The sequence below is a fragment of the Pleurodeles waltl genome, chromosome 10 (assembly GCF_031143425.1).
Source record: "Pleurodeles waltl isolate 20211129_DDA chromosome 10, aPleWal1.hap1.20221129, whole genome shotgun sequence".
NCBI classification, from domain to species: domain Eukaryota; kingdom Metazoa; phylum Chordata; class Amphibia; order Caudata; family Salamandridae; genus Pleurodeles; species Pleurodeles waltl.
This window is the reverse complement of record NC_090449.1, coordinates 6418641-6442500: the sequence shown is the minus strand read 5'-3', so window position 1 is coordinate 6442500 and position 23860 is coordinate 6418641. Positions and strand designations below refer to the sequence as shown.

The 23860-nt window shown below is 49.3% G+C and overlaps 1 protein-coding gene across 1 annotated transcript in view; it reads right to left on the bottom strand.

Annotated features, from left to right (window-relative positions):
• Window positions 1-23616, bottom strand: part of LOC138260876 (selenide, water dikinase 2-like) — a 31530-nt gene extending 7914 nt beyond the window's left edge. Inside the window, exons 1-7 of the mRNA XM_069209321.1 lie at window positions 23274-23616; window positions 16567-16670; window positions 16376-16483; window positions 15080-15234; window positions 14318-14408; window positions 11731-11830; window positions 9396-9608 (exon numbers count right to left, since the gene is read on the bottom strand). Of these exons, the coding sequence (XP_069065422.1) occupies window positions 9396-9608; window positions 11731-11830; window positions 14318-14408; window positions 15080-15234; window positions 16376-16483; window positions 16567-16662 (763 nt within the window). The 5' untranslated portion in view covers window positions 16663-16670; window positions 23274-23616. The remainder of the gene's footprint in view (window positions 1-9395; window positions 9609-11730; window positions 11831-14317; window positions 14409-15079; window positions 15235-16375; window positions 16484-16566; window positions 16671-23273) is intronic.
• Window positions 23617-23860: the final 244 nt, after the last annotated feature.

Below are 23860 nucleotides of genomic sequence, written 5' to 3'. Positions count from 1 at the left end.
GCTTCTTTAAAGGGCAATGTTCAGTGGATGAAGACCCGGGCTTAAGCACCTCTGTCAGAAGGTTAGTCCTGACTGCCACCAAAGGCAACTTGAGGCACAGGAGTTCGGCCGCTGTACGCACCACCATCAAATAGAACGCTCCCTCCTCCATAGCCACGGCAGGGGGAGAAAGCATGCCAGTGTCTGGGGAAGTGTCTAGACCACTGGCGTCACCCTGGTCCATATGACAGACCAAAGGGGCTTGGAGCTGGTATTCTAAAGGGTCCAGCGCCCCTCCCATTTCCCGTTGTACCCCAACCCCTAACAACAAGGGTCAGGATCCAAGATAGGGGGCAAGCGATGCCGATCCGGGTCGGTGTCCGTATCCCCAATGAAGATGGGGTCAGTACACCTGAAGGCACAGGCGGTGCTGGGAGCGTCTGCTTCAAAACCGGGGACGGTTGAGGTGGTATGACCTCGGCCCCCAGAGCAGAGGCTGAAGCTGCTGGTGTAGAAGCAGAGGAACCCCATTCTGACCACATGGGGCCCCATAGGCGCTCCAGCGGAGTCAGACTGGTCAAAATCAAGGCACATGGCATTATAAAAATTCTCGAAAGCCGATAGACAGGTTGAAGTCGAAGAACACTTGTTCTTCTACAACTTCATGTGCCTCGACTTACCAAACTGTCCAGAGGACTTGAAGCGGGACGAAGAAGGAGGGCTTGCGCTCCTAACACCAAAGGCAGTCGAGGTGCCCACTCGCCACGGATATCGCCCGATGACAAGAACCGCAGTGCTTGAAACCAGTCTTACGAGAAGACATTTGACACACCAGGAGTGTAGACACTTAAAAATCTTCAACAAAAAGACCAGTCAAAAAGTGACCGAGGGGGTCGCTCTTTCTTCGGATCAGCGCTGGCCGGTGTGGAACGGACATCAGCGCGCAGTGGCGCATATACAGGACCCGTGATGTCATTTCCAGCAAGGACGATGCCTGACACGGAGCCGATCAGTGCCACTTAACAGGGCGCAAGGGTTTTGCTTGAGACAAGTCTCCGGATCCAGACTGACGCATGGAGGAATCTGCGGCCAGATGTCTCAACCAGATACTTTGTAGTTGAATGATGTGGTTGGTTTCCACAACAGGTTTACCTCACGTTCATGTCACATCTAGTTCGAATGCACACCATACAGTGTATAGATGGTGGAGGCAACGCACACCAGGACCACTTCTCGGGTCCTCAAGGTACGCTACACGCCACATAGGCTCTCTCGATCTGAAGTGTTCCGAGTTATCAAGTACTCTTGGAGGGAGCTCCAAATATTAGGTCATGGTGGATACGGTCTGATATTTCATTACAATGAATAAGATCTGCTTCCCAGTCTTTAACTTTGGGGACTGCCCCCTTGCATCACCAGAGTGCCACCCTTCGTTTTGCCAGGAGACATCAATGCAGTATATTTCTGCACCCTCTTGGGGAACCTCTTCACATAACCCAGTAAGGTTGTAAAGCACAGGTCGTCAAACTTTTTGATGCAGAGACCCCCTAAAAAGTGTTTAGGAGTAAGGACCTCTTCCTGAAAAAAACTTCCAGAACCTGGTACTCTTCATTATCGACCATCATAAATGTCTCCAATTCCCACGGCAAATCATTTTTACGGTGAAGAAATATTGCTGCCTAGTGCCACTGTAGGGAGGTAGGATTGTTTTTGTGTAGGAAGGGGCACCTTCATCCACAAAAACAATCCCGAGCGGCATTTTCCTCTTTCGATATGTGCTTCAGAATGCAACACACATGGCAAGAGAAAAAACGAGGAGCAATTAAAACATTTATCCTCATTGCTCCTGCTCTGGGGAGGCGTAAGGTTTTGGCACTGGTCCAGTTTACATGATTTTGAAAATCTGGGCCAGCGTCAAAATCCATGGATGTTGCGTGGGAACAGCCACAGCGACGCCCATGGGATGCCTCCTTGGCGCAGAGTAAGGCAACGCAGCGGCTTGAACTGCTTTGCCTTACTCCATATCTATGAGGTCATGCGTCACGTGGGGTGGCTTTGCGTCGCCTCATAGGTATGATTGAAAGGCTTGTTCTGCCGGAGCGTCAAAAACAGTGATGCTTCAGTGACGCAAGTCTCTCATAAAGCTCCAAAATATTCTGTACTTTTTTTAGGTTTTCACCGTCAGCACGCTTAAATGAAAAATAAATAAAAGAAAGTTGTTACTCAGTGTGAAATGCACTGTACTGCATTATGAGACCTCAATTAGCTAATGCACTGCAGAGGTCTGTGTGTAACCAGAGAGGACAAAAGGCACGGTGAATATGTACGTCACTATTTTATATTTGCATTACACAGTATAAACTAGACTACTACAAAATGTGCAAAATGTTTTACCATAAAATACTGCTTCCAAGATATAGATTTTAGTAATAATACGCAGACCATACGAAATACAATTTTCTTACATAACTGTCCCTTCAACACCTCCTTAGGGGTAGTAAACACTATGTAATGAAAATGTCACTTACCCAGTGTACATCTGTTCGTGGCATCAGTCGCAGTAGATTCTCATGTTTTGCAATAGCTCGCCATCTGGTGTTGGGCCGGAGTGTTACAAGTTGTTTTTCTTCGAAGAAGTCTTTCGAGTCACGGGACCGAGTGACTCCTCCTTTTGTCTCCATTGCGCATGGGCGTCGACTCCATCTTCGATTGTTTTTCCCCGCAGAGGGTGAGGTAGGAGTTGAATTGTAGTAATAGTGCCCATGCAATGGAGTGACTAAGTTTGCACCTATTTAAGGTTGAGATGATACATATATAAATAGTTGAAGGTAACTTCCAAACTGCTACAGGCTCCCGGGGAGGCGGGTGGGCACATGCGAATCTACTGCGACTGATGCCACGAACAGATGTACACTGGGTAAGTGACATTTTCAGTTCGATGGCATCTGTCGCTGTAGATACGCATGTTTTGCATAGACTAGTAAGCAGTTATCTCCCCAAAAGCGGTGGATCAGCCTGTAGGAGTGGAAGTAGTCTGAAATAATGTTCTTAATACGGCTTGACCTACTGTGGCTTGTTGTGCGGATAACACGTCTACACAGTAGTGCTTGGTGAATGTGTGAGGCGTAGACCATGTGGCTGCCTTACATATTTCTTGCATTGGGATGTTTCCTAGAAAGGCCATGGTAGCACCTTTCTTTCTGGTTGAGTGTGCCCTTGGTGTAATGGGCAGCTGTCGTTTAGCTTTAAGGTAGCAGATTTGGATGCATTTAACTATCCATCTGGCTATACCTTGTTTTGATATTGGGTTTCCTGCATGAGGTTTTTGAAATGCAATAAATAGTTGTTTAGTCTTTCTGATGTTTTTTGTTCTGTCAATGTAATACATCAATGCTCTTTTGACATCTAATGTATGTAGTGCCCTTTCAGCTACGGTATCTGGCTGTGGAAAGAACACTGGAAGTTCCACTGTTTGATTTAGATGGAACGGTGAAATAACCTTTGGCAAAAATTTAGGATTGGTCCTTAGGACGACCTTATTCTTGTGTAGTTGTATAAAAGGTTCCTGTATTGTAAACGCCTGAATCTCGCTTACTCTTCTTAGGGAAGTAATGGCGATGAGAAATGCCACCTTCCAGGTTAGGAACTGTATTTCGCAGGAGTGCATGGGTTCAAAAGGTGGACCCATAAGTCTAGTTAGGACAACATTTAGGTTCCATGAAGGAACAGGTGGTGTTCTTGGTGGTATAATTCTCCTAAGGCCCTCCATGAATGCTTTAATGACTGGTATCTTATATAGGGAAGTTGAATAGGTAGTCTGCAGGTATGCAGATATTGCTGCAAGGTGTATTTTAATGGAAGAGAAAGCCAGGTTAGATTTTTGTAAGTGAAGCAAGTAACCCACTACATGTTCTGGAGTTGTGTGTAATGGTTGTATTTGATTAATATGGCAGTAGCAAACAAACCTCTTCCATTTACTTGCATAGCAGTGCCTGGCCTTCTGGCTTGTTTTATGACTTCCATACATTCTTGGGTAAGTTGTAAGTGCCCGAATTCTAGGATTTCAGGAGCCAGATTGCTAGATTCAGCGATGCTGGATCTGGGTGTCTGATCTTTTGGTTGTGCTGTGTCAACAGATCTGGCCTGTTGGGCAATTTGATGCAGGGTACTACTGATAGGTCTAGCAGCGTTGTGTACCAGGGTTGCCTTGCCCAAGTTGGTGCTATTAATATGAGTTTGAGTTTGTTTTGACTGAGTTTGTTTACCAGGTAAGGAAGGAGAGGGAGAGGAGGAAAAGCGTAAGCAAATATCCCTGACCAGTTCATCCATAGGGCATTGCCTTGGGACTGTTTGTGTGGGTATCTGGATGCAAAGTTTTGGCATTTTGCGTTCTCCTTTGTCGCAAACAAGTCTATCTGAGGTGTTCCCCAGAGTTTGAAATAAGTGTTCAGAATTTGGGGGTGAATTTCCCATTCGTGGACCTGTTGGTGATCGAGAGAGATTGTCTGCGAGTTGATTTTGGATCCCTGGTATAAATTGTGCTATTAGGCGAATTTGGTTGTGAATTGCCCAACGCCAAATCTTTTGTGCTAGCAGGCTTAACTGCGTGGAGTGCGTCCCCCCTTGCTTGTTTAGATAATACATTGTTGTCATGTTGTCTGTTTTGACGAGAATGTATTTGTGAACTATTATTGGTTGGAAAGCTTTTAGTGCTTGAAAAACTGCTAGAAGTTCTAGGTGATTTATATGCAGTTTTGTTTGATGTACGTTCCATTGTCCTTGTATGCTGTGTTGATCGAGGTGTGCTCCCCACCCTGTCATGGAAGCATCTGTTATTACGTATTGTGGCACTGGGTCTTGGAAAGGCCGCCCTTTGTTTAAATTTATGTTGTTCCACCACAGAAGCGAGAGGTAAGTTTGGCGGTCTATTAACACCAGATCTAGAAGGTGACCCTGTGCTTGTGACCATTGTTGTAAGGGCCTCATGTGCAGTCTTGCGTTTGGGACAATGGCTATGCATGAAGACATCATGCCTAGGAGTTGTAGTACCATCTTTGCTTGTATCCTTTGTGTTGGATACATGCGTTGTATGATGGTGTTGAAATTTCGAATTCTTTGTGGACTTGGAGTGGCTACTCCTTTTGATGTGTCTATTATGGCTCCTAGGTATTGTTGTACCTTGCGCGGCAGAATTTTGGATTTTGTGAAATTGGCGGTGAACCCTAGTTTGAAGAGGGTTTGTATGATATGATGTGTGTGATTTGAGCACTCTATTAACGAATGGGCCTTGATTAGCCAGTCGTCTAGATATGGGAACACATGTATTTGCTGCCTTCTTATGTGTGCAGCGACTACCGCTAGACATTTGGTAAAGACTCTTGGTGCGGTTGTTAATCCGAAAGGCAGTACCTTGAATTGGTAATGTATTCCCTTGAATACAAACCTTAGGTATTTCCTGTGCGATGGGTGTATTGGTATATGGAAATAAGCATCCTTGAGGTCTAAAGTTGCCATGTAGTCGTGTAGTTTTAGCAATGGCAATACTTCTTGTAGTGTGACCATGTGAAAGTGGTCTGATTTGATGAAAGTGTTCACTACTCTGAGGTCTAGGATTGGTCTCAGCGTTTGGTCCTTCTTTGGTATCAGAAAGTACAGTGAGTAAACTCCTGTGTTTATTTGTGTGTTTGGCACTAATTCGATTGCATTCTTTTGCAATAGTGCCTGCACTTCTATCTCCAGGAGATTGGAATGGTGTGTTGTCAAATTTTGTGCTTTTGGTGGTATGTTTGGAGGGAATTGTAGAAATTCTATGCAATAGCCATGTTGGATAATTGCTAGAACCCAAGTGTCTGTAGTGATTTCCTCCCATGCTTTGTAATAATGACTTATTCTTCCCCCCACTGGTGTTGTGTGGAGGGGGTGAGTGACATGTGAGTCACTGTTTAGTAGTAGGGGTTTTGGGGCTCTGAAATCTTCCTCTATTTCTAGGGAATTGCCCTCCTCTATATTGTCCCCGAAAACCTCCTCTATACTGTCCCTGGTAACTGGACGGTGTTGCTTGTGAGGTGCTGGCTTGTGTGCTCTGACCCCGAAACCCCCCTCGAAAGGGTGTTTTACGGAATGTGCTGTAATTCCCTCTGCTCTGCGGGGAGTAGAGTGCGCCCATGGCTTTGGCAGTGTCCGTATCTTTTTTGAGTTTCTCAATCGCTGTGTCCACTTCTGGACCGAACAGTTCTTTTTCGTTAAAAGGCAAATTGAGAACTGCTTGTTGAATCTCTGGTTTAAATCCAGACGTTCGGAGCCATGCATGCCTTCTGATAGTTACAGATGTATTAATTGTCCGTGCAGCTGTATCTGCAGCGTCCATGGAGGAGCGGATCTGGTTGTTGGAAATGGTCTGTCCCTCCTCAACCACTTGTTTTGCCCTATTTTGTAAGTCCTTGGGCAGATGTTCAATGAGATGTTGCATCTCGTCCCAGTGGGCTCTGTCATAGCGCGCAAGTAGTGCCTGAGAGTTCGCGATGCGCCACTGGTTTGCAGCTTGTGCTGCGACTCTCTTACCAGCTGCATCGAACTTGCGGCTTTCTTTATCTGGGGGTGGTGCATCTCCAGATGTGTGAGAGTTGGCCCTTTTCCTAGCTGCTCCTACAACGACAGAGTCTGGTGGCAGCTGTGTAGTGATGAAAACCGGGTCTGTAGGAGGCGCCTTATACTTTTTTTCCACCCTTGGTGTGATTGCCCTACTTTTGACCGGCTCCTTAAAGATTTCTTTTGCGTGCCGGAGCATACCAGGGAGCATAGGCAGGCTTTGGTAGGAGCTGTGGGTGGAGGAGAGTGTGTTGAATAAAAAGTCATCCTCGACCTGTTCTGAGTGGAGGCTTACGTTGTGAAATTGTGCTGCTCTAGCCACCACTTGAGAATACGCGGTGCTGTCCTCTGGTGGAGATGGCTTCGTAGGGTATGCCTCAGGACTGTTATCCGACACTGGGGCGTCGTATAGGTCCCATGCGTCTTGATCTTGGTCACCCTGGCTTATGGTGGTGTGAGCTGGGGAGTGTGATGGAGTTCGTGCTGGTGAGACGTTAATCACGGGCGGAGGAGAGGGTGGTGGGGTAACTCTTTTCACCACTTTTGGTTGTGGTGTCTGTTCAGTTTGGAACTCCAACCTTCTCTTTCTTCTAATGGGGGGAAGGGTGCTTATTTTTCCTGTCCCCTGCTGTATGAAAATACGCTTTTGCGTATGGTCCACATCAGTTGATTGTAGCTCTTCCTCAAACCTATGCTTCTGCATTTGTGAGGTTAGCGAGTGCTCTTCTGTATAAGAGCCTGGTGCTGGGTCGCTTGCAGTTTGTTTCGGCACCGAAACCCTGTCTGCGTGTTTTTTTCGGCTCCGAGGTGACTTTTTTCTTTTTCGGGGCCGAAACCTCTCGGCGTCGATCTTCTTCGGTGCCGCTGTCTCGGCGTCGAGCCGTGTCCACACCGGCATCTCGGTGTCGGGGCTTGTCTCCAGCACTTTCTCGGTCCCGAGAAGGCTGCGTGCCGGTGTCTCGACCGGAGTCGGACGATCTCGGCACTGTTTGGGCCTTTTTCGGTGCTGACGGTCGGTCACCGAATTTATGGGTGGAGCCATGGCCTGATGGCAGTGGCGTCCCCTGGGCCTTGTAAATCTTCCTCTGTGTGGTTTTCGACGTCTTACTCACGGTTTGTGTATCGTCGAATCCTTCGGAGTCCGATTCTTGGATCGAAAAGGATCCCTCCTCTTCTTGTTCCTCGAACTCCTGGTGGGCTGTCGGCGCGGACGCCATCTGAAGTCTTCTGGCTCGACGGTCTCGGAGAGTTTTTCGGGACCGGAACGCACGACAGGCCTCGCAGGTGTCTTCGCTGTGCTCAGGTGACAGGCACAGGTTACAGACCAAGTGTTGGTCTGTATAGGGGTATTTATTGTGGCATTTGGGGCAGAAACGGAACGGGGTCCGTTCCATCGGCGTTCTTCAGCACGCGGTCGGGCCGACCAGGCCCCGACGGGGGATCGAAAAACTACCCCGAAGGGCACCGGAGCTCTTCGATCTGGTGTTGAATCTAACTACGCCGATCCCGAACGCAACAATACCGACGAAAATCTTCCGAAATTAGCTATCTTTCCGTTCCGAAACTCGGAGCGACAGGAACACGTCCGAACCCGATGGCGGAAAAAAAAAACAATCGAAGATGGAGTCGACGCCCATGCGCAATGGAGACAAAAGGAGGAGTCACTCGGTCCCGTGACTCGAAAGACTTCTTCGAAGAAAAACAACTTGTAACACTCCGGCCCAACACCAGATGGCGAGCTATTGCAAAACATGCGTATCTACAGCGACAGATGCCATCGAACATACAATTACAATTAAAAGCACACACTTCACAGTTCAGATGTTAACTCTCTTTACTACCACTCAAATAGAATACATCTTTGTCATCACAAAGCTTCCAGTGATTCGATCAATACCGGCTCCTAAGCACCTTTTACATTTGCAGATTAACTGGTAGCGAATATCTGCATTTCTTTCTGGCAAGTAGGCAGCCTGGAAAGAACGCTTCTTTAGATGTCTGCCCCTCCCTCGGATTCCCTTAACAGGAGACTCACTGAATGACAATTCAGCTGAAGCTTTCTTAACTATCCAACTTAACCGTCCCAGGACAGTTGTGGTTTTACACAATGAAGCCTTTTGTATTTGAGAGAACTGGCTGGGAAGTGCACGTCCGTCTTCCAATATCTCCACAGCCACCCTGGGGGTCACGACTCCCAGTTTCTTTGGGGACCTTGGTTGTAAAGGAAGGAGGGATTACTGTGGGGGTCATGAAAAACACGGATTCAACGCCTGGGTCCAATATTGACATATGTGGGGATCGCAAGGTCACATGCACATAGCCAGCATGGTCAGCGTGACTTCAAGGGGGCCTTAGATCTGCCTCTAACACCATTGCCTCCAACCCCGCAGGCGTACAATATAACAAGTGAATGAATGTGAAGCGTGCGTTTCTGTGCCTACTGTTGAACGACGCCTCCGACTGGAGCCACTTTCCCAATCTTTGCCTCTCCCAAGTCAGCCTCCCCCTAGCTCTGCAGCAGGGGCAGGTCTGGCATCCGTGATCACCCTGTATATTTTTCACATGATCTTTATGAAAACACATGCTAGATACACTACTCCACACTCAGCTTCAGACTTTGTGCCCGATTTAGAACCTGGCAGATGGAGTATTCTATCACAAACATGACTGATATCCTGTCTGCTATTTAACTGAAAGATAGAGGTTCTAAACCAGGCCTTTACTTTGCTGAAAATTTATAAATCGTTGTCATATGTCCAGTTTGCCACACATCGATTAAGATCAGAGTTGTGTCCTTCACCAAGTGCAGTTTTTCAGAGAGCACTTACCAGATGTTTCCGGCGAGGTGCCGTGTAAGAGCTTGAAGCGGTTCCCACATGCTTTGGTGATAGCCGCCATCTTGGCGATGATGGGCAGGTTGTGGATGACGAAGGACACCTCATTGTGCTGCTGCTTGGCCAGGTTCTGCGCGTGACCCAGAATCCCGAAGCCTGTGATGTCAGTGGCAGCATGAGCATTGAAGGTATGCATGAGGCCTGCGGCTGGAAGAGAGCAACAGAGCGGTCACGTGCAGCCTCTATGTGCCTCAGACCAGTGGTACCCCTGAACCACCACTGGAGGCTAAAGACCCCAAGCGAGTTCTGCGACTAAGTAAACAAAAACGCAACACAAACAAGTACACACTACATGAACTCAGCACGTTTATCTTCAGCTGCATGTTTACGTGCGAGCTACAGGACCGGGTTATCCCGGGTCATGTTCACAACCCAGTGAGTGATCACAGCTCTCAGAAGAGACAATGGGACAGAAACAGGAAGCAACCAAGACTGGTATAGACAAAGCTGGAGGTGATGCAGTGTCTTTGTGTCAAAAAGTGAGTGCAGAAAAGCTAGAAAGATGAAGTGCTTGCTATCCCAGAGTGCACGCTGTCCAGTGGGCATCACTGCGCTCTGCTGAAGGGTGCAGACATGTGTCCTCTCCAACAGAAGAAGTGCAGGTGCTTGGAGTCTAAGTGCCACAAGAGGCGATAACCTGCAGCCTGAAGGGCCCATTGCCCAGTCTGTGTGTACATCCATAGATCACTGGGCGCTCTGAACACTGGCTCCAACTCTGCATTGGCAATTCAAGTGTCTTCTTAGTTAGAAGCCAATGGCTGGTTCAGGCTGGTGTGCCTGAATGTGAACAGTGACTGCGCACTCACCCATGCTCCGCCCTCAACTAGCAATCAGCTTCTCACTACAAACATGCTTGAAGTGCCTATGATCCTTTTTAAAAGATATCTATTAATTTAATACAGACATCTAATTAGTTACTAGATTTTTTTCACTGTAGAAGGAACTCTGTCAAGTAATGTTGCTCAAAATGCTTGTGATTGGCAAGCGATGATGGTTAGAAGAGGTGCAGCAGACCTCGTGGGGTCGCGGACCACAGGTTAAGAACTAATGCCTTGGACTAATGGAAACCCAAAGATGAAGACCCTAAACAGAGCTTGCGGCAGCCAGCGAGAGGAAGAATGGTGGACATGGGTAGCAGGATGAGGGGTAGATTACTAGTTGCAGTTCAAGGCCGGCAACAAGCAAGTCTGGCGCTCTGCTGTAAATAATACGCATGGTTTAAGCGTTACTCAGTTCTCCGGTGAGGGCTTCGTCACTTTTTAATGCTGCTGCAACAACCCAACAATGGGCTAATATTCTGTAGCCATCCTTGCCATTATATGTTCCTTCAGGTTACGTGGACCGAGGAGGCAGAGATTCGACATTTCCAATGTTTTAAGCAACACGCAGTGCCCTGTGGGCACTTGAGGCCTACCTTAGGGGTAACTTACCAGTATTAAAGTTATGCCTGGCTAAAGGTTTATTTTACCAGGTTGAATTTGCAGGTCTAGAGTCATGTTTTGATTTGTGACATTTAGTGGTGGCACCGTAGGGGCTGCAGTCCACTGGTGACATTCCACTTAGAGGCCCTAATTACCTCGAGTATTGTATACTAGGGACTTCATTAAATATGCCAATCAGCTATCAGCCAACTGCACATTTACTTTAGGGGTCGGATCACATACACTGGGCGCTGGACGTCAGCAACCAGGGTTTCGAGGCAGTAAATTAGCACTAAGTCTAGCAGAAAGTGGAGGTGGTCTGCACACATTGTAGATTGTATACACTCACCCAATAGGTTTGCTTTTGTACACTGCTGCAGATAGACCCGCAACCACCAGAACAAATGCAGAATACGCACACAAGGAAATGAAAACAAATGCAGACGAACCAACGAGCATGTATGTACACACTCAAGCCAACACAGCGGCAAACTTGCAGGGGACACACACATCTACAGGGTGCCTGGGCACAAAGGCCTGAATCCAACAGGACAGGGGTCATTATAGAAGCACCAGCAGAACAGGCTTCAGGTGGATCCACGAGTCCCACGTGGCCACTGTTTTACGTGTGATCTTGTGCACAAAGGCAGCATCAGATGGAATCCATGTGCTCTCCACACTACGCAAAGACACTTCAGAAACAACTGGAAGCGCACTGAGGCCTCGAGTCAAGCGCTGCAAGAGCTAGCAGGCAGGCCCAACCCCAGAAGGGTCACCGCAGGGGCTTCTGTAAAACCACACAAACACACACACACTATGCGAGCTGGGGCAGCTCGGGATTCACTCACCGGTCCGGTTCAGAGTGGCCATGCTGTACATGGCCTCCTGGTAAGCCAGCTCCACCTCCTCCTCAGAGACCACCAGCTTGATCTTGTTCCACCTCTCGGGCTGAAGAAGCAGAAAACAGGAGCCACAGGGAGTCAGGAAGTCTGCATGACTAGTGTAGGCAGGACTCAGGGACAGAATGTCAGTCAGCCCCTCAGTGTCTTCACTCAGTGCCCGTCCCTCACCAGCGCCTCATCCACCCAGACACCAGACCTCAGCTCTGCTCCTGACAGAAGAGAGCTGCCTCAGAGACATCTCAGAAGGGACAGTGGGTGCTTCACCCAGACTCACCTAACCTCAGCTCTGCTCCTGACAGAAGAGAGCTGCCTCAGAGGCATATCAGGAGGGACAGTGGGTGCTTCACCCGGTTACCCAGACACCAGACCTTAGCTCTGCTCCTGACAGAAGAGAGCTGCCTCAGAGACATCTCAGAAGGGACAGTGGGTGCTTCACCCAGACTCACCTAACCTCAGCTCTGCTCCTGACAGAAGAGAGCTGCCTCAGAGGCATATCAGGAGGGACAGTGGGTGCTTCACCCATCCAGACACCAGCCCTTAGCTCTGCTCCTGGCAGAAGAGAGCTGCCTCAGAGGCATCTCAGGAGGGACAGTGGGTGCTTCACCCACCCAGACACCAGACCTCAGCTTTGCTCCTGGCAGAAGAGAGCTGCCTCAGACATCCCAGGAGGGACAGCGAGTGCTTCACCCAGTCACCCTGACACCAGACCTTTGCTCTGCTCCTGGCAGAAGAGAGCTGTCTCAGAGGCATCTCAGGAGGGACAGTGGGTGCTTCATCCAGTCACCCAGACACCAGACCTCAGCTCTGCTCGTGATTGAAGATAACTGCCTCAGAGACATCTCAGGAGAGACAGTGACTGCTTCACCTGGTCAGACACCAGACCTCAGCTCTGCTCCTGGCAGAAGAGAGCGGTCTCAGAGGCATCTCAGGAGGGACAGTGGGTGCTTCACCCGGCCAGACACCAGCCCTCAGCTACGCGCCTGAGGGAAGAGAGCTGCCTAAGGGACATCTCAGGAAGGACAGTGGGTGCTTCACCCAGACTCACCTAACCTCAGCTTTGCTCCTGACAAAAGAGAGCTGCCTCAGAGGCATCTCAGGAGGGACAGTGGGTGCTTCACCCAGTCACCAGCCCTCAGCTCTGCCCCTGACAGAAGAGAGCTGTCTCAGAGGCATCTCAGGAGGAACAGTGGGTGCTTCACCCGGTCACTCAGACACCAATCCTCAGCTCTACTCCTGACAGAAGAGAGCTGCCTCAGAGGCATCGGAGGGACAGCAGGTGCTTCACCCGGTCAGTCGCCAGACCTCAGCTATGCTCCTGACAGAAGAGAGCTGCCTAAGGGACATCTCAGGAAGGACAGTGGGTGCTTCACCCGGCCAGACACCAGACCTTAGCTCTGCTCCTGGCAGAAGAGAGCTGCCTCAGAGACATCTCAGGAGGGACAGTGGGTGCTTCGCCCGGTTCCCCAGACACCAGACCTTAGCTCTGCTCCTGGCAGAAGAGAGTTCCCTCAGAGACATCTCAGGAGAGACAGTGACTGCTTCACCTGGTCAGACACCAGACCTCAGCTCTGCTCCTGGCAGAAGAGAGCTGCCTCAGAGGCATCTCAGGAGGGACAGTGGGTGCTTCACCTAACCTCAGCTTTGCTCTTGACAGAAGAGAGCTGCCTCAGAGGCATCTCAGGAGGGACAGTGGGTGCTTCACCCAGTCACCAGCCCTCAGCTTCGCTCCTGACAGAAGAGACCTCCCCAAGAGACAGTGGGTGCTTCACCCGGTGCCATCAACTCCTCTGACAGGGGTCAGCCCAGTGGCCTGTAGGAAGGGCAGTCTTCTAGCCATGGGCTGTGCTCCAAGGATGCTGGGAGTCCAAGGGCGGGTTACTACACTGAAGTAACCTTTGGTGGAAGGAAGGACACAGTGCCCCCCCAAACCTCACTCCCCCCCCCCCCCCCCCCAGGAGTCGCCTGCCTCATCCGTGCGCTGTGATCGGTTTGACAAACCTACAGCCACGACTGGCTTTACTCAGTATGGAGGCCTCTCCCACACACATGCAGCACGCCATCACTGCGGCCGCCCTCCCCACCGCTGCTAGAAGGGCCCCTGAAGAGCTTTTTAAATGTGTGATGTTGGGTATATTAGGGCTCCAGAGACATTCACTGTATATAGCTAGGATCTCCAATATTTTAAATGTGTGTGTTCACAACACATGAAGGCAAACCGGTAACTCCCACTTTCCTCACCAGGCCTTGTTTCCACTTCAAATGTATAGTTATGTTGCCTGAACCTCGGTCATTCAGGCCTGAAATATCGCACCAGTGTTTAACCCTGGGGGGGCTACAGAGGGGCAGTCAGCAGCTACCAGGTCGGTGGGATTCATGGGTGAAGATCCAAGCTTTACCTCCCAGGCACGAGCCCTGGCCCGGTCTCTCTCCAGTGCGAAGCACGCTTTACTCTATGAAGCCCCCCTCTCCAAGTAGATGCCCCCCTCCCCCCCCCAGAGGATGCAGGAGACATTTCATTCACTTAAATACTCACATTGTCCAGCCACTGATGGGCGTTGACTGCCACCTGCGTACCGAGAGGCTTGGTCAGCACCAGCACATCTCCAGGGACTGCGTTCTCAGGCCTGGAGGGACAGAGAAAACATCACCTTTCTTAGCCTTCAGGGGAGTGTACATAGTGACACACCAAAGACACACGTACAACCTCAAGCCACACAGCGCCATGCTTCCCACCGCTGGGTGCACAGAGACAAGATGCCTTACCTTGTGCGTGCGGCGACACTGGTGAAAGCACGGGTTTACCCCCCCACCCCTTTATGTAGGGACACGAAGACAACTGATGAAACTGATTGCACGACCCCAATCCCCCCCAAAGATCTGCACCAGCCCCCCCCTCCCACGTGTGCAGGGACACAGGACTCAACCTCAACCAGTGTAAGGATTGTGCAAGCTCAACTCATGTCTACGAAAACACAAGACACCCCAAGTGTAAACTAAGGCAGGAGACACCCCTTCATGGCGTGTGCAAGGACACAGGACACCAACAGTGCAGGTATGTCAAGGTTCGCCCCCCTCGTGCATGGATACAGAATCCCACGTGTGCACACACAAGGGCATGAGGATCCCTCTCCCCAAAGATGTGCAAGAAGGCCAGCAGAAATGGTAGCACTAGACACCCCCATAAACCCCCCCCCCCCCAAAAAAAAAAACACACATGCAAGGACACAGGCCATAACCAATGCAAAGAATGGCACAGAAGCCTCAAGGGGCACAAGTCTGGCGGAAGTGCACTCACATGATGAACTCGCTCGGCTGACACACGACGGTCGCGACTCCCCCGATGATGATCCAGGGATTGTAGACAGTCTGCCCACCAGTGACCGAGGTACCTCCCTCCTCAGCAGCATCACGGAAGCCCTTCACCATCAGCGGCATGATCTTATCCCGCTCCTGGAAGAGCAAGACACCAGGAGTTAGGGTGCACTCAAGAAGAAAAGTGGCTTCAGAACCTACGTAGCAGTCACCCTAACACCATGATGGAAGACAAACATTCACCCCAAACATGCGACCAAGGAAAGGCGCAGCCACCAAACAGGACACGGGGTGAAAGAAACATCAAACCTAAAAGAAGGCTTCCAAAGGAAAGGCCATTCCACCAGTGCAAGCTTCCAGCACACATGCACACGCAAAGAGCATGGGGGGAGCCACTGTACAAGCTTCTCTGACCAAAACATACCCAACCCACGCCTACTTTACACGCAAGGAACACACACATCAAACAAGCTGCAGCACAGAAGCAGGGCAAACTCTACTGCTCGACAGACTGCAGCAGTAAAAGCTTCCCTCATACTCAAGCACAACAGCCCTGCAAGCTTCCCTCACAGTAGTGCACTGTGGACTGGACTGCAAGCTTCCACCACACAAAGAAGAGATAGGCACAGGCTTCCCTCACAGCAGTGCACTCAGGAAAGGACTGCAAGCTTCCACCACACAAAGAGATAGGTACAGGCTTCCCTCACAGCAGTGCACTCTGGACTGGACTGCAAACTTCCACCACATAAAGAAGAGATGCAACAGGTACAGGAGTGTTAGCTCTACAGAGACTCACTTTGCAAGCTTCCCTCGCAGCAGTGCACTCTGGAGAGGACTACAAGCTTCCACCACACAAGGAGATGGGTACAGGCTTCCTTCACAGTAGTGCACTCTGTCCAGGACTGAAAGCTTCCACCACACAAAGAGATACAACAGGTACAAGAGTATGCTCAACAGAGACTCCCCTTGCAAGCTTCCCTCACAGTAGTGCACTCTGAAGAGGACTGCAAGCTTCCACCACACAAAGAAGAGACAGGTACAGGCTTCCCCCACAGCAGTGCACTCTGGACAGGACTGCAAGCTTCCACCACATAAAGAAGAGATGCAACAGGTACATGAGTGTATGCTCTACAGGGACTCCCCCCAGCTTGTCCCTACTGCACCTCCAGATGTGGTTGCTGAAAGAGCCCACCCTATGCACTCAAACCAGCCCTGTGATTCCCATTTCCTTCTCGACCTGGCCCCCTATGCCCCAAGTGTCTCTGTGCACTCAGCTCACCTCTTCGCTCATCTTCTGGCTGACACTAAGCAGCATCAGCATGTTGTCACACTCCGTGATGCCCATGGCATACAGGTCGCTCAGCACATTGGCACAGGCAATGCGACCCTGATAGGGAGAAGAAGGGGCATTAGTCAGGTACAGACCCGCTTTTACCCCCAAACAATACTCCAGCAGTGCTTTCACGGTACCTGCATGTAAGGGTCCTCAACCGAAGGGTAGAAGAAATCTGTGGTCTGCACAAGGGACAGGCCCCCATGCCGCAGAGGAATGACACAGGAGTCCATGCCGATACCTGCATGAAAAGAGGACAGTAATGAATTGCTGTGTGTCAGAAGCAGTAAAGGGAGTCTTCCGTACAGGACCTTACACATGGAGTGCTACGAGAGGAGCTGATGGAGACCCAAGTGTGTGGGGATGCCTCTGTACAGGTAAGAGAAGCATTCAACATGGGCATGCCACACTTATGCGGCTGCTCCGGCATGGGTGGTGGGCGAGTACCACAGATAGAAACACCTCTTTACACACAAGAGAAACAAGTAACACCCATGGGATGCACACACACACACGGACTCCACACAGCTTTCCAAGCAACTTTCTAATATGAGTCCCCATGCACAACCAGTGGAGGCCTCTACGTGGTGGAGCCCTGAGAACTGCCAAGAGACTTGCTGGTGGAGTCAGTGTGCACAACCAGTGGAGGCCTCTACATGGTGGAGCACAGGGAACTGCCAAGGGACCTGCTGATGGAGTCTGTGTGCCCAACCAGTGGAGGCCTCTACTTGGTGGAGCCATGAGAACTACCAGGAGAACTGATGGGAGTCTGAGGACAACCAATGGAGGCCTCTACATGGTGATGCCAAAAGAACTACCAGAGGACCTGCTGATGGTGTCCATGTACGCAATCACTGGAGGTGTCTACGTGATGGTGCTACAAGAGCTACCAGGAGACCTGCTAATGGAGTCTGTGTGCACAATTAATGGAGGCCTCTATGTGATAGTGCAATGGGTCCATGTAAGGAAGCCTTCCACATGGGAATACCATGCTTTCTGTCAAATGAGACCCTCCAACATGGACCATCACAAAGTAACTTCCTGACCAAATCATGTAGGATAATCTTTTTGGAGCGAAGACGCAAAATTTTAAGAAAACCTCATCCTTTCTTAAACACAGATCCACACCTGGATAACCTGCCCCCAGCAGTCAAAAGCAAGCGAAGTGAAAAGAAGTCCTCATTAAATGAAAAAGTCTTCCCTAACCTGGGAGAGCTTAGCCCCAAGTGGAATAATACTTTGTGCCTCTCAAACACTCCTGGGATGAAACCACTAATGCTTACACAGCATTTGGCACTATAGGGCGGGCACTCTCTCATTGAGAGTCCATCACAGCCACCATTCACAAACCACTGCCAAGCCATCATTCACCTTAGCAAGGACTCTAAACCCAATGTTCATGCTCTCCTACCGTTCCATAAGTCATCTAGACACAAGGATTCAGCCTGGTTCTCTGCTTTACTCATTACAAACTGGACCTGACTTAACTCTTATGCATGGTTATTGTAATGGTGCGCCAGAAATATCAAACTTTGAAGGCAACCCAGAGCAGTGCAAACGAAACTGCAAAAATTCCTGAATCACAAATCAGTATTTCCCTTGTGTCTTTGAAATCTGTCATTTCGGTTTCACAGAGGGGTCAGAGATGGACTAGTCATTAACTCGTCTGGCTAATTAGTTACTTTGTGTGGGCTGCTGGAAAGGATGCGAGGCTTGTCCGCTGCTGGGTCAGGGCCCCTTTAAAGCCAGTGTTCACATTTCTAAGCTAATAGTTAGCTAAGACGAGCACGTGTGAACCTGTTGTACAAGAAGCCTTGGGTGCCGCTTTACGCCCCACACCCAAACAGGGCATCTCTGCACAGCTTGTCTGGTGGGAGTTCCAGGGGATCTCTTCTTATAGCAATGAGAAGACACTACGGTTGAACCTCATTCAGAAGCTCCTGGCCAACCTCACACTGCCTATGGCATAGATAAGTCACCCCTCTAGCAGGCCTTACAGCCCTAAGGAAGGGTGCACTATACCACAGGTGAGGGCATAGGTGCATGAGCACTATGCCCCTACAGTGTCTAAGCAAAACCTTAGACATTGTAAGTGCAGGGTAGCCATAAGAGTATATGGTCTGGGAGTCTGTCATACATGAACTCCACAGCACCATATTGGCTACACTGAAAACTGAAGTTTGGTATCAAACTTCTCAGCACAATAAATGCACACTGATGCCAGTGTACATTTTATTGTGAAATACACCCAGAGGGCATCTTAGAGATGCCCCCTGAAAACATACCCGACTTCCAGTGTGGGCTGACTAGTTTTACCAGCCTGCCACACACCAGAGATGTTGCTGGCCACATGGGGAGAGTGCCTTTGTCACTCTGTGGCCAGGAACGAAGCCTGTACTGGGTGGAGGTGCTTCTCACCTCCCCCTGCAGGAACTGTAACACCTGGCGGTGAGCCTCAAAAGGCTCACCCCCTTTGTTACAGCGCCACAGGGCTCCCTGAAAAACTCAAAAAGAGATGGGATGTTCTCTTGCTATGTCTGCTTTTCGCCTACAGAGAGGTGCCTCAGAAGGGAGTAGGGTTTTCCCCGTTTGAACTTCTGTTTGGCCATCCTGTAAGGGGACCACTAGCTCTTGTAAGAGAAGGCTGGGAGAGACCTCTTCATGAGCCTAAACAAGATATAGTGGACTATGTACTAGGCCTACGTTCCAGGATGAAAAGGCAAGCAAAAACCTTGAGGCCAGCCAACAACTCCAGAAGATGTGGTATGACCAAAAGGCTGCTATGGTTGAATTTCAGCCAGGGCAGAAAGTCTGGGTTCTGGAGCCTGTGGCTCCCAGGGCACTTCAGGACAGATGGAGCGGCCCTTACCCAGTGCTAGAGAGAAAGAGTTAGGTCACCTAACTGGTAGCCCTAGGCATTAGCAGGACCCCCCCAAAAGGGTGATCCATGTGAACCGCCTCAAACTCTTTCATGAAAGGGCAGATGGGAACCTGTTGAGGGTTACAGATGAGGACCAGGAAGCTGAGAGTGAACCTCTCCCTGATCTCCTCTCCACTGACCCTAAAGATGGCTCAGTAGATGGAGTGATCTATTCAGACACCTACTCTGGCCAACAGCAAGCTGACTGTAGGAAAGTCTTACAATAGTTTGCTGAGCTCTTTTCCCTAACCCCTGGTCAGACACACCTGTGTACCCATGATGGGGGCACAGGAGACAGCATGCCTGTCAAAAACAAAATTTTCAGACAGACTGACCAAGTTAAGGAAAGCATCAAGGTGGAAGTCCACAAGATGCTGGAATTGGGAGTCATTGAGCACTCTTGACAGCCCCTGAGCTAGCCCAGTGGTCTTAGTCCCCAAGCCTCACACCAAAGATGGGAAGAGAGAGATGAGGTTTTGTGTGGACTACAGAGGACTTAATTCTGTCACCAAGACAGATGCCCATCCCATTCCAAGGGCAGGTGAGTAAATTGACAAACTAGGTGCTGCCAGATACTTAAGTACCTTTGACTTGACAGCAGGGTACAGGCAAATCAAAATGGCACCAGGAGCAAAAGAAAAGACAGCATTCTCCACCCCTGATGGGCATTATCAGTTTACTGTAATGCCCTTTGGCTTAAAGAATGCCCCTGCCACCTTCCAAAGGTTGGTGAATCAAGTCCTTGCTGGCTTGGAGTCCTTTAGTGCAGCTTATCTTGACGATATTGCTGTCTTTAGCTCCAGCTGGCAGGATCACCTGGTCCACCTGAAGAAGGTTTTGAAGGCTCTGAAATTAGCAGGACTCTCTATCAAGGCATCCAAATGTCAGATAGGGCAGGGAACTGTGGTTTACTTGGGACTACCACAAAATAGAGCATTGGAATGATCTCTTTTTGACACTATCTTACCTCTAAGGGGAACCCTGAGACTCTGTGCACACTATTTCTTACTTTGCAATAGTGCATACACAGCCAACTTCCTACACCAAATGTATGCACAGTTGACAACTAATTATCCTTTAAAGTATTGTCTGCTAACTACATTGTCCGGCTCACCAACACTGTAAAAAAATAATCCCAAACTGGCTGAAACAAAACCACCTCAAATGAAACTCCATGAAGACTGAATTCCACATCTTTCCCACTCGCACAGAGTTCTCCACCTGTACGAGAATGGCTTAAACACTTCGATGCTCTCAACTATAAAGCCATAATCATCAAATCAAAAAAATCTATAAACATGCAAGCACATTCACATGTACTACCCTTTACCAACTTAGCATCCTCAAGATGATTAAGCCATTCAGCCCACCCCAAGAGCTTATGAACGCAGCGCAAGCCTTGCTAGTCTCCAGGCTAGATTATAGACGTCCTACCCTAACTGGAATACTTAAAACACATCTTGTGCTGCTAAGGACGACCTTCAATGCTGTGGTAAGGCCAATAACTGGAGCTAAAGGCTTTGACCACACAATTCATTTTTATTTAGTGCTCCATCATCTTCCTGTTTAAGCCAGAAGCTCTCACAAGACAGCCTACTTAATGCATCAAGCAGTACACTCTGGCAGCCCTAAATACTTACCATGCAGTTTGCCCATTTCAGGCAGAGGTCGAACCCTACACAGCACTGATTCCCAGAGACTGCAACCACAGAGATTCAAGGAAAAAATAATACCTACACTTGCACCTTTTCCAGTGCAGCCCTCTAAAACATGCAACTCCCTCTGGCCGTAGCTATGCACAAACCCATCCGTTGTCACTTTCAAGAAGGAAGTCAAAGTGACCCTGATAAACAGGTTCTTACCACAATGACCCTCTCCATAATGAAGGGCAGCTACGAGCTCAGATTCTAGCCTATCGGCACTCTATCCTAGCCTGCTGGCATCCTGAAAGTGCTCCTGTGATCCTGACCAGGGCACAAGTCAAGGGTAGATACCACCTACCCACTTTCTTTCACAGGAGGGATGCAGACTACCCTGCCAAGAGGCTGAGCCCCACAGAAATATGCTGATCTATCCCTGTGTAATTTTCAGACACTGGGACACATTCAGCAGCACCTGCATGTGGCCTGCCTTCTCTACGAGCAGCAACAGTCAGGCGGGGGAGGCTGCTTATCAGATTCCAGCTGGGCCCATAACAGAGGCAAAGTTAGCAGGCCTCGAAAAATCATAAAAATGTTACTAGACCTGCAGGTCGAGTAACTTGAACAATCTACATGACCTAATGTACTCGACCTTTAAACGGGTTTCAAATTGTGTGATCCCAGACATATATTTTATTGTACAGAGTTGTCTTTTTCTTCATTCTCACATGAGAGCACCTTCAAATATGTGAATTCAACATTTCTGCTGTACAAAAAAACCTCCTGTTTGATTAAATAGACTAAATGTTTGCTCCAAGTATAATAAGAATCTAAGTTACATATAGGGAACACATAATCCATGACTTGCCTCTTAGTTTACTTATAGCATTGCCATCAGGGCAGGAGTGTTTCTCAGTTTATGTTTAAATACTCACTTTTAATAAATATATTACTAAAGCATGATGTAGTAGCACACTGTCATAATGTACAAAAACTTCCACAATAACTTGCAGCTTTACTGATAAAACTATATAGTGTATTAACAAAAATCTGTGAAAATTAGGATTCAGAAAACATTTTTCGTTGCACATCACCAAGTGTTTTCATTCTATTAAAATATTTTTTTCATTTTACAGAAGCACAAAAAATGGGCTTTTACAACTACTGAAATACATTGTGAAATGTTTGAACAGTTGACTTAGTTATTTAAATGCAGACTCAGCTCCTCCGCTAGGGCTACTCACTCAAATGCAGGATGTCAGAGCACTTGACATCACGTACACATTCTAAACTGACAATAAATCAAATGTGTAAATTAACGTACAGTACGTGTTGCATTAAGACAGTGAGGGTTACAGAGTAGAGGAGTTGCATGCCCTGCGCAGCTCACTGTGCTATATTAGAAGGATTACAATTCCAGAACTGCAAGTAACAAAAGGATCTGTGTTAAAAGCAGTGAACCATTAACCTTTTAAAATTAAAATGAACACCTGTCATCGGCATGTTAGATAATGTGATTTGCACATATTAACCCTCAAAGCTACAGTTGATTCAAAACTGGAACTAGACATAACACAGATCTCTCTAGCAAATGTGTTAATCTTTAGAGTTTTCTTACCATTATTATCCCCTGATTATCCCCTGATATTTACCGGGCACACCCAGATCTCTTGCAGCCACATCTCCTTGTTGCAGATTCCTTTATAGCAGGGTTTTAAGAAATAAATCTATACGTTGAGGCCCTGATTTTGCATTGGAGGTTGTGTCACATTGTGGCACATACTGACACAAAATCTAATTTGTTAAATATTGTAATGTGCTGAAAGCATGATAGACCTGCTACACGTGTGCAAGGGTTTAAGGTCTTACGTCACTTGTGATGTCACTTCCTGGGAGGTTATGGGCTGTGATGCACTTCCCGTGATGTCATGATGTCACTCGTGTACTGCCTACCTTGGTTAGTCCCCCCCTTCATTTTTTAGGGTTCGTGCACGGACCCAGAACAAGCACGTGCATGAAACGTCATAAGCGCTGAAGATCAGTGACAACAGTGACGTCAGAGACCACGCTGCACCCACGTGCTCAGCACAGTTCAGCTTGAAACTCATGCGACCACGTGACCACCAGCGGCCAATCCGACCTGCTGGTCGGCTCCCACCCCCGAAAGACGCCATCTGCGGGCTGTGACGTCATAAAGACCCCACTGCGAACCATCACGTGACCCCGGCCTCTCCAATCAGTGCGCGCGCACCCCGTCCGCTCCTCGGTGCGCGCGGCGGCTCACCCAGTGTGGGGGCGGGGAAGCCCCCGGGAACATCCTCCGCCGGAGGCGGCGGCTGCTGAAGTCCCGCCAGGAGCCCGAGCAGCGTCTCCTGCGGGACCTTGCAGCCTCAGCCCTTCAGCTCCGAGAAGGCGGTGAGGCGGAAGGAGTCCGGCAGCCCCACCTGTGCCGGGGACCAGGGCGGCCGCGGCCCGCCGGGGGGAGCCGCCTCGCACAGCCGGAGGCCTGCCAGAGACATGACTGCGTAACGCCGCCTGCGGGGAACCAGTCCGGAAGCAGCAGTCCGCGGTCCGCCGTGGACAGTATGGCCTGCGCGGATGGGATTGGCCGACACCCAAGACCTGCTTGCACGGGATTGGCCGACGCCCAGGGCCTGCTCGCACGGGATTGGTTCAATTTTTTTGAACTCGTCTATGCGATTGGCTCTAGGACGGAGTCTTTTCAGATGCGATTGGTGAAGCGTCTGGAGGGCGTGCTTGCGTGTGTGGTCGGATGCTGATTGGTTGAGCTGGTACGGGGCTGCTCTTAGTGGGACTTCTTATTCAACGCTGACCCCGGAATAGGACGAACGCGGCGGCCATCTTTAAAGT